The sequence below is a fragment of the Alosa pseudoharengus genome, unplaced genomic scaffold (genome assembly GCF_046254945.1).
Source record: "Alosa pseudoharengus isolate Yale_2024_CS ecotype anadromous, Long Island Sound unplaced genomic scaffold, YU_APseudo_1.1 YU_APseudo_1.1_scf_2, whole genome shotgun sequence".
Classification (NCBI taxonomy): Eukaryota; Metazoa; Chordata; class Actinopteri; order Clupeiformes; family Clupeidae; genus Alosa; species Alosa pseudoharengus.
Window position 1 is genome coordinate 28450366 of NW_027468663.1, and position 11172 is coordinate 28461537.

General features: G+C 42.4%; 1 protein-coding gene across 1 annotated transcript; it reads right to left on the bottom strand.

Moving 5' to 3' along the window:
• Window positions 1-533: 533 nt before the first annotated feature.
• On the bottom strand, window positions 534-10904 carry nmnat3 (nicotinamide nucleotide adenylyltransferase 3). Its single transcript, XM_076294423.1, has 5 exons — window positions 10834-10904; window positions 8676-8824; window positions 7429-7612; window positions 4074-4153; window positions 534-1511 (listed from the first exon to the last, which is right to left on the bottom strand). Exons 2-5 carry the CDS (start codon window positions 8782-8784, stop codon window positions 1117-1119), a joined length of 768 nt encoding a protein of 255 aa, XP_076150538.1. The 5' UTR covers window positions 8785-8824; window positions 10834-10904; the 3' UTR covers window positions 534-1116.
• Window positions 10905-11172: the final 268 nt, after the last annotated feature.

Below are 11172 nucleotides of genomic sequence, written 5' to 3' on the forward strand. Positions count from 1 at the left end.
GACAATATGCAATAGCCTACTGGAGATGCATTTGCTTCCAAACAGTGGTGTGTGTGTGGGCACTATAAGAGATGGTGTGAAGTAAGCAGAAATTAAAATAAATGAAACGTGAATGTCAGTGTAACACTCTGAACATCAGCCTGAAAATAAAGCAAAGAGCTGGCAAATTAGTGTGCTTCCTTTCACCATGGAACACAAGGTTTTACTAATGAAGCTATCAGTCTCCTTATCTGACAGCGAATGTGCTCAGTTTTGTCCTGGTGCCGCAGTTACACATACACAATGCCAAGAACTGCACTAACGCAGGCTTTCCTTCCCCTGAAAAAAAGACATTTGGCTAATTCAGAGTGATTGTGGGACAACAAAATGGAGAATGCGTTAAAGACAGAGTGAGTCAGAGATCCGCTCCAGGAGGGCCCCAACAAGAGAAACTTCACAACAAAAGGCGTCCTGTGGTCCAGCAAAGAATGACAGTATAGTATCTGTGGGAATCAACACAAGACACAAGACTCTTCATTGTTTTCCTGCTGAAATTCAATCTGCTTTATTTGATTTATTCTCAAACATAGAATATCATTTTCATTGTGTGAAAAAAGAAGAATAACCTCCTTTGAAGTTTCCTATTGTCTTAGTTTTGTTCAATAAACATATGACGTATTAGAAGCGTTAGCTAACACTAGGTGTTGCCTGCTGGTGTTGTGGTTTTCACTTCTCCTTCCTTGCTCCCAGTTATTTTCTAAGACAAAGTCAACCAAAATCAATTCTAAGCTAAAACAGCCAAGAGTCGTTGACTTGACTGGTTCTGTAATTTCACACAGAATGGGAAAAACTGAATGCTTAGTAACTCTGTATGCAGCTGACTCTCTGGCCCATAGGCACAATGAGCATCGCTCCCACCTCTACGTGTCCATGCTGATGAGCTTATGGTCTGTTGACAATGGCCATGAACAGCAAGTGTGCTTTAACATATAAATGTAGCTTTCCAGTCTTCGCATACAAATTAATCCTTTCAGTCTGTTTTGTGATGTGATCGGAAGACAGATTGGGGTCCTGGAATCACATTCAGTCTCGGCTTTCCAGACTTCTCTCTAATCTGTTATTATACAGTCAGTGAGATCAGTCCAAGAGTCCCTGTTTGGTGAGCGGGCGCAGCTTGATGCCCTTGTTCTTCAGCTCGGTCTTGTGCGTGTAAAGGCCGTGTGCATGGATGTACTCGATGACGTCGTCGGGCAGCAGGTACTTGACGCTGAGGCCCCGGCGGAGCGCGCGGCGCACCTCGGTGGCGCTGGTCTCGTTGCGCACCCACTCGCGCACCATGAAGATGTTGGCGCGGTGCCGGGAGAGCAGGTCCGACTCGTGCACGGCCTGGTCCGGCTGCTGGCGCCCGCGGCTCACGCACACCAGGCCGAAGCGGCCCACCACCTCCTCCACGTGCTCGTCACGCCACAGGCCCGGCACGTGGAACGTGTCCAGGAAGTCGGCACCACAGAGGAGCTTGAGCTGAGGTTTACCTGGAGGAAGGAGGAGGGGAGCACATGAGGCAGGAGATGGGGAAGATGGGGGCAGTTACAATGGTGAACAGGGAATATGGGTATAAGTGGGACCATAAATAATAGGGGGACTATGGGGGTGTCTTGGTGGGTGGGGATTGATAGGCAGTAAATATTGGAGATGAATTGTTATAAGGTTGAACGTATTGGACATGAACCTAATGTATAGGGCTACTGAGTGACAAGTGTAAGCACAAATAACAGGAGTAGAGCTAGACCAAAGGTACATGGGTTGCTAAAAGTCTTTGTCACCATTTCTTATAATCATTAGAATCACATCTGAAAAAAGACAATTGAATAAAACAGAAATGCCATACTCCCACTATTTGTGTGTATGGTTGGCATTGTAAAAGTGAGATGTTGCCTTGAGTCAGATAAAGACAACACTCTAATATTCCAACATGTAACTCTGTGTCATGCATGGTCCATACATGGTCAATTATTTGATCATTTTGTTAGTGATTGATACAGTTCAATAATTTAACACGAGGGCTGCATACAAGGATTGATGTTACTCCAAACATAGTGATACCAGAAAAGAACAAAAAAGTTGAGTGACTTCCTGAGGAGTAAACACCAGATTATGCCATTTTTCTTGTTTTACTAAGTTCTAATTCTGGCACAGCAGTCTGAAAGTTTGACAGGACTATGAATAAAACCCAGTCTCATCTTACCTCTCTTTATGCACCAAGAGACAAGTATTATTATTTCTAGCGAGGACTGTTTTGGACACCAATATATTTTTTTCTCTGATCTGTCTGTTTACTCCTTCCACAATTTGACTGGTCACACCCAGTAGCGAGAAATTGTGAGTGGTGACAGGTTGCACTTCAGTGACTTCAACCTTATGATTGCTGCCTCTGGTCCAAGCCAAGAATGCATTATTGCAAAGGCATTCAGATGTATTAAATGTCAAAGCCTTTGTCTGCCTGGCAGTCCAGCTTATACAAGTCATAATGACGCAAGTCAGTAAGCCGCAATACATATTTGGCTGAGAGCTGTACATTTGTCAGCGGTTGTTATTTTGAGGGTGACTGTGAGGCTTGGTTGAACAGATTTGTGTGAGTACTTGTGGTGTGTGTGTGTGAGAAAGAGAAAGTGTATTAGCAAGTGTGAGCAAATGTCTGCCTATGCAGTTTTGTTATCATATGTGTGTCTACGTGTATTCAAATGAGCGTGTTTGTGGATATCCACGTGTGTGCAAATCTGTGTGTTTGTTTACAGTATGTGTGTCTAGTCTACTATACGCGTGTGAGTGCGTGTGCTTGTTTAGGTGTGCATGTGTGTGAGTGTGTGTGTGTACTTATGTAAACTCTGTGAGGCCATGGCTATGTATGAAGGCTCCTCTTTATCGGAGCGGATGCCACTGACACAGAGCTAACCCGTGAACTTTGACCTTCACAGTAATGCTCCTTCATATGGAAGCTTAGGGTAATTAAACATACACTTTAAGCACCAACACACTTCATGGGATTGTCAAAATCCCCTCTATCTATACCACAGAGAGCACTATGGAAAGAAAGGCGAATTCACTGTTTTCCACAGCCTGAATAATGACTCATTTGTAGATCCCGTGGTGCAATTAGTACACTATCATTCATCTTTAAAAACAAATCGTGTTTACACAAACAATGAACTGCGCAAAAACAGACACGGCCCAAATAAATGAAAAAACACAAGCTCATTCTTGTCAAGTCCCTGTAATTAATGCAAATAGACTGAATTAAACATGGGCCTTTTCTAAGTGCAAGTGATAGTCTCTAATTGCTTAATAATAGTGCGAAAAAAGAAATCTAAAAATGGAAATGTTCACTATTGCCATGAGAGACCATGAGGAATGGGCCTTTGCATAATGTACCATTTCACACACACACACACACACACACTGCATAATGTGCAATTTCACATACACACACACACCCCTCGCTATGCTCATTCCCATTGTCGCTCTTCATCATTCTGGCCAATGAATGGTAAGTGTGTCTATATAGGGAATGCATTTTTAGCACACAAACTGGAGGCCAAAAAACAACAACAAATCAACAGAAAACCTGCGGAGCTGTAACGTAGGTTGGGTGCACATACATGTGAGGCTGGGTGCATATGAACATGTGCATGTGGTTATGTGTGTGTGTGTGTGTGTGTGTGTGTGCTTGTCGGAGTGAGGGTGGGGGGTGTAAGGGGATGTTTTGGTCTTTTATAATTGCTGAAAATCCTGTCATTCCTGTAATGTATGACTGTGTGGTCATTACAGGCTTCCTTATCTAATTCCAGATCCTTTCACAGTTATCAGTTCTTGTTTTACCGAGGCTGTGAGGGAGAGAGATAAAGCAGACAGGCAAAAGTGCCAGAGAGATTTAAAGACAATTAAGATAAAACAGAGATATCAGAGACAGAGACATCTCCTTTGGTATGATGGAGGACACTATTTGTCCACTGATTATGAAGATGTATGTGACCAAAACATTATATGACAAAAAAAAAAAAAAAACCTAGATACATAAAAAATGTATGCATTCTTACACAAAGCTGATTCCTGAGGCGCGTTGTTAAGTGCTTCTATCCTGCGCTGGTACTGCTTGGCGATCTGCCCATAATGGTACCTGGGGGAGAGAAACGTAGAAGAGGTGGTGAAAGAGACAGAGAGTGCGAAAGAGAGAAAGAGATGGAGGGAGGGAGAGTGGGGTGGGAGAGATTGAGTGAAAGAAAGAGAGAGGGAGAAAAAAAGAGGGAGAGGTAAGGATCAGTAATGAGAGGAGATCAATGAGTCTACTGTTGGGAGTAATCCTCTTCTGGAAGCTTTGTGCACAAATTCAGTTTAGTTGATCCGGCTGGGGAGACAGCCTCCACTCGGCCTGGCAAACATATGCACACAACACACACACACACAAACTTTCTCTTGTCCTACCCCTACCTCTCTCTCACACACTCTCGCTTTCTGTTTCTCTCTGTGTTTTTCACTGATTCTCATTCTGCATGTCTCTTTCTCTCTCTCTTTTCTTCCATTTCTCTCTCCTCTTTTCACAGACAACAGGCTACCTTATGAGTTAATCTGTTGGGTTCTTACACAAACCCCAGCTTAAGACGAGAGCTTCCCTCAAGGAGATTACTGGGCAGTAGAGAGCAGAGCAGGGGAGAGCAGAGAAGAGGACAAGGAGAGGCTTGTGTGTGTGTGGGGGGGACCTTTAGCCAAGCTGTGTGTGTGTGTATGCGTGTGTTTGTACCATGTTTATTACAGGACCCGAAGCACAATACACTGCATGTTCCACATACATGTGATGTGTTTTTGCATGTGACTGCCAATGAAGAGTTTGTATTTACATTATGGCATCGATGATCTGCTTTGCAAAATGTACAGGGGTAAACTGTCTCATTTTTGATGAGATGCACTCATATTAATGGGACAAAAATGTTGATGTAGTCAAGTTATGACCATGTGTGAAAGAATGAGTTTGTATACCTATGTGTGTGTGTGTGTATAAGATGAGTGTGTGTTAGTGCCAATGTGTGTGTGGTAAGGCTGTGGCAATGAACTCCCCAGGGTCTGATTTCTGTTCAATATGTGACACAGGTGAACCCCTCAAACTGCAAATGTGTAGCTAATACAATCAGGCAGCCTCATCCACGCTGACCCGTGCCGAGACAAATCCCTGGCAGCCCTCCAGGGTGGCGCAACTCCTCCACAACTGCTGGCCCTTTTTCTCCTGACATATGCAGGTCTGCCAGCTGAATATCAATAGCCATTGTCTTGGCATTGAGAGCAGTTGGCATTGCAGGGAGTAAGGGTACGGGGGTGATGCCGATCACTCCTAGTGGGCCTCTTTCAGTCCCTCTGAATGCTGAGAGCTTGCACACACACACACACACACTCAAACACAATCTCATACACACAGGCACAGCGGTGCATCATTGGCACCAGTGTGTGAACTGAGGGAGACGGGCTTTGGGCTGCCTGGTGTGCATTGGACAGCACTGCTGTCTTGGTTCAGGACAGGAGGAACTTGGGTGTCCTGGGATACACTGCTACCACAGGATTCCAATGGAGCACCGTTTCTATGACGATGGACAACAAAGCTGTAGATTACTAAAGACAAAAAAAAAAACACACAAAAGGGGACCAAATGAGGCTCTCACAGTGGACCACCATCAGGAGCTGGACTGTAGGAATATCTGAACAAACCACTTGCAACACCACTCTGAGGAATGGGTCATTATCAACTTTGAGAGCTGGACACAAGGTAGCCAAAAGGAGCAGAGGCACTCATTGATTCTTCTTCTGGTACAATGACACATCTCAGAGTCATTTCGTACTAACTCTTCTCTGTCATTTTATACTGCTGTTACATTATCGACTTTTATGTGTCGTGGTCTGAAATGCAGCATGGGAAAATGAGGTGTCTGCTATTGTGGACGTCTGTCATGCTAGTTTGTACTTTCATGTGGTAGTCTAAGTATAATGACTGTGTTGTAATGGCAAAGTAGTGCCAACGGCGGCACTACTTTCAACTTTGCCATTTGAACTCGCATAAAACTGCTCAGCTGACTAAGGGTATCATAGCAACACAAGATCCCCGAGCAGGTCCTTTAACTCATTCTCTCTCTCTCTCTCTCTCTCTCTCTCTCTCTCTACCTCACTCTCACACACAACCTTCTCAAATGTTCTCCGCTGAGTGCCAAGCCAATGAATCAGTCAATTAATCCGTTTCTCAGTGGCTACACACTGCATTTACAGGTGTCTAACTTCCTAAAAGCACTCAGCTTTAAAGACTCCACTCAGAGAGGAGCACGGGCAGCAGGCTGAAAGCGAGAAATAGAAGAGATGTGTCTTTATTTAAAAAAGCCCCTCCACATCTTGGGAGTAAATCAGAGTCCCGTGGGACTACGCTTGGGAGATAGCGGCTGTCAAAGTTTGGCAGCAGTCTTAATGTCTCCACTAAAGAGCGTGCCCCAAGGGGAGCTAGCAGAGACAAGGGTAAACTAGACAAGGCAGAAGAGAAAGGGAAAAAAAACAGTATGTAGTCAGGCTGAGGATGAAAACACATTAGAATAGAGAGGGTACATCTCTGGCTATTATTCACTGCTCCTGTCACAGAGAGAAAGAGAGAGCAGAGTCGCATTCAAATGACCCAGAATGAGTAATAACTCTACCTTATCTGTGCGATAGGCACCAGACCAGCTTACTGGACCTGATTAAATCAGAATATGAGTCGAACGTCATAAGAACCTGACCCTAATGTGACCAGGTACTACAGACATGGCAGTGCTTGGCCGATCGATAACAGCCTAGCATTTATGGCTAGTCTTGCAGCTATAGTCTTTTTACACAGCTCACAAGCACTCCGGATTTATTATTTAGCTATTAGTGCTGGGAGTCTATCAGCACTGTTCAACACAGTCTGCTGATTCAGAGTCTTAGAAATTCTACAGCTGACACCTTTCTGAAATACCAAAGGCAACTGGCTTTACAGTCTGATAGCTTTTATAGAAATCAATATTTTTAATTGGAGTGATTCAGCAGCTAAAACCAAAGCCAATCAGATAACTTTCAAAAAGACTGGACACTCTTCTTCTAATGTTATATATTTTTCTATGTTGGGCTAAAGAGAATACAGTTTCTAGTAGGGACAGTAAGAGTGATGGGTGAATGGTTCTTTCAAGGTTGAGTCAGTGATTCTGCTGATATTATATTTTAACTGTCAAACAGTATGCACTTCTCATCTGTCCTCCTGAGTGGTTGTGAGTCATTATGGCTTGGTTTCCCATTTACAGAGCTACTGTGAGGAATGATCTCTCTGCATCTGACAAAAAAGTGTACTGGACTAAAATAGTGGACAGCACCTTGAGTCCTGTACTTGTGTGAAATGTTGTGAGTGCACACCTCATAGTAACGACTGTCTCCGTCCAGTCAGGCTGCTGACTCTCCCAGTCACCCACGGATACCCAGTCAGAAGTTTGCAGGGCCACCTTTGCCATGGCAACGCGGTGCTTTGCAGAAACAAGGCCCTGTTTGCCATATCCGTCACCCACTGGGGATACGATCCCACCCACCACCTGGTACTGCCCTACAAACAGGAGCAGCATTCAGAGAAAGAGAGATAAGAGAGAGGACAAGTCCATGTCGCTATGTGGGTCATGTCTATGTAACATGGTAAAAGTATTTTAATTTCTGTAAGCTAGTTTCTTTTGTCAATAGTAAATTATATATATTGTTGAATTGGTGCAATATTGTTAACATTTACTATGTAGCATCATGGGGAATTTTTTTTATTCATTTATTTTCTGGTTATTTCAGGGAATGTTTTGCCATTCACATTTTTCTGATCCTTAAATGTAATAAACTATATTGGACGCAAACAGTCAAGATGCAGAGGAATACTGAAAACAGTTTGACATTTTCAATCCAAGCTCCACCATTCTGCTTAAGTGAACCTTATACAACATCTCAGCAAAGGAAGCTGAGAAACTGCTGAGAACATACAGAAATAGAGACTCTACATTATATTATGTTACGTATCCCTAATACATACTGTACCATGTACTTAGCCTATACAATGGGCTTGTTATTTATGGGTGGGATTAATTGCAAGTGTTGGAGTTGGTTATGTATACTTGAGAGGTATATAGTGTTATTATATATTTAACTACCCACACTTAATTATTCCAGTTTGGTGCTATATAACACTGCTGTTACAAAGTTTGGTGCTATATAACACTGCTGTTACAAAGTTTGGTGCTATATAACACTGCTATATAACACTGCTGTTACAAAGTTTGGTGCTATATAACACTGCTGTTACAAAGTTTGGTGCTATATAACACTGCTATATAACACTGCTGTTACAAAGTTTGGTGCTATATAACACTGCTATATAACACTGATGTTACAAAGTTTGGTGCTATATAACACTGCTATATAACACTGCTGTTACAAAGTTTGGTGCTATATAACACTGCTATATAACACTGCTGTTACAAAGTTTGGTGCTATATAACACTGCTGTTACAAAGTTTGGTGCTATATAACACTGCTGTTACAAAGTTTGTTTCCTAACTGAAATATACTCGGGTCCCCTGTCTGCTTGGTGTGCCTTTACAGGATAATTGGGTTATTGTTTGTGGACCCACCAGTTAGGTGCATGTGATCCCGGGCCAGCTCAAACAGCCGCATGTGCTGGTTGGTGATGGGGTTGAAGGACCCGCAAGCCAGGAGTACGAGAGGGATGCGGGCAGCCATCTCAGTGCCTGATCACTATGTGCCTCTCCTCAGAGAGAATCTGTAAAAAGTTGAGAGAGCAAAGAACTAAGCAGAGAGTGCCTCAGGCCATGCACTGATTAAGCTCAACATTATGCACCCACATATACTGCACATCAGAATAATTTCAAACCGCCATCGCCAAGGTGAGGGAGTGTTAAAATCCATGAAGGTCACACTATTTTTGGTTAACGCGGAGATTCAATACGAGGTGGCTCGCTGTCCAAATGGTGGTAGAAATACATTTATGCATTGCTTTTTAGGGAAACAAGATGCACACTCTGGGAAACCAGGATCTAGCCGTAATGAGAGCACTACCTTGTTAGTGAAGTGACCCTGTGATAAGAAAAATGGTGACTATCCTCGCTTGGAGAAAGGATTACCTGACCTAATACTCATAAGGTTGTTGGTGACCTGATATTAGGGGTTATGAATGGGCCTGCATTGTGCTGAATGGAAATCCGCTGACAGGGTAGATTTTGCGTGTGATTTAAGAAGGACTATGGGAGACTCACTTAAGGTGCACACAAGATGTTTCTATATCTGGGATTTGATTTGGGTGGTGGGGGTTGGGCAGAGCACATGCAAAGGGATATATTTGATATATGAAAAGTATTTCAGATATGTATTTATCTATTAATTTTTCCCTGCTAGGGAATTATCTACTAATAAAAACATTTTATTATTAGGGGCCCCTGAAGACTTACTTTCAGCATAACCCAGGCTAGGCTTATATTATGCTGAAACAATGAATCAATGAATTTACAAACATCGACTCATTTTTTTATTGAATGGATACAAAAATCTGTGTGGAATGAGGTGAAATGTTAATGAAAAGAAAAACATTTCTTTAAATTATGGCAAGTCATTATAAAACATATTGATGACTGGCACAGACCAGCCGACAGCAAGTGCATCAGACAGTGCTTCAATCTTGTAGACAGAAATACGCAACGTTCGTCCCAATTTTCGTGAGTTGAAATAAAACATGATTGAAGACCTCTTTTACACAAAGCACTTCATTCAAGTTTTGTTCACAAATTTGGTATAGGCCTAAACAGAGCACATCAGGTTCACATTTACCATGGCCAACAGCTCTGAAATTCTGCCATCAGCATGCCACCTAATTGCATGCTCCCTTAAAGGTGCAGTCAGCGATCATACACAATTTCAAGCCCATAACATTTTTTGGCACATTCAGCAAACAGCCTGTCCCCCAAATTAAAATTGTGTGAAGCCTCTCTGGGAATACTGAAGGGATGGGTGAGCTACCTCTCAGGTGTGTTTTATTAGGTCATTTCGAACAAGTGTCTATAAAGGAATTTAAGTATAAACATAAACAAACGCGACGTCATGTACACTGACTGTACTTAACCTTGTGACATCAGTGGTGTGCTGTATAAAACACGTGTAGCCTTTTGTCGTGACCAGCTCAAAATTATGCTTTTAGGTCAACATCTTTTGATAGGCTACAACTGACAGGTGGACGTAGCCTATTGTTGGCAGAGGTCAAGTGCTTACTAACATTTTTGCAAATTAGCGAAACTGCACATTTGAGAGAAATAATGCTTTAATGTGCATAGCACAAATCTTACATATTTCATTTAATGAAAAAAAAATGGGGGCAAGTGCTGTGTGACCATAAACAAAAAATGCTTTCAAGTAATCTGCTATTGCTAGATATATATATCAAACTACGAGTTTCTAGTTAGTTCGGCCGTTAACGTTACAACCTACACTTGTTGTAGCCTACATGCAGCCTCCTACAAGCGACACTGCACATCAACGTGTTTCATAGACCATGCACAATGGAAGAATTTTAAAAACAGTCAGTCAACCTCATCACGACTGGCAACTTTGCTAACGTTAGCGAGGTAACTACCTTGAGTATTATGCAAGCAGCCAAGCCTACGTCAATGTTTAATTGCGGCATTTCCAGAATTTATATGTTGTACAGATGTATACGATTATTTTTCATCAGAAAAGCGTGGCTATCCTTAGAAGCTTGTTATTGAAATAACGCAAGTTTACCTTTTCGAGGCTTTGCATAAAGTGCATGTGTTACACTTTAAGTGTTCCCCGGCCGGAACGTCAGACTGCCCGATTGCACCTAGAACATGAGACAACAGTGCATACTAGTGGCGAGTTGTATTTAAAAAGTCTGCCAAACAAACTGTAACAAAGATTATTCGTTCAGCTTTGAATGCATTTTTAGAAAGTGAGCGAATATAACCTTGGGGTTAATTTGATATTTGAAAGTGAAGGAACAAGTTTCAAGTGTGTTCTTAATGAAGAGATAAGTACCGGTATGTGTCCCGAAACGTCCTCTCAGTGAATTAATGCAATCAGATCGTATTTACATTTTTATCT

Excerpts from the sequence above, each read along its gene's own strand:
- nmnat3 (XM_076294423.1), bottom strand. The coding sequence starts at position 8,784 with ATGGCTGCCCGCATCCCTCTCGTACTCCTGGCTTGCGGGTCCTTCAAC. Across the intron at positions 4,154-7,428 it reads GAGACAGTCGTTACTATGAG|GTACCATTATGGGCAGATCG; the intron begins GTGTGCACTCAC and ends TCTCTCCCCCAG. Across the intron at positions 1,512-4,073 it reads GCCTCAGGAATCAGCTTTGT|GTAAACCTCAGCTCAAGCTC; the intron begins GTAAGAATGCAT and ends TCCTTCCTCCAG.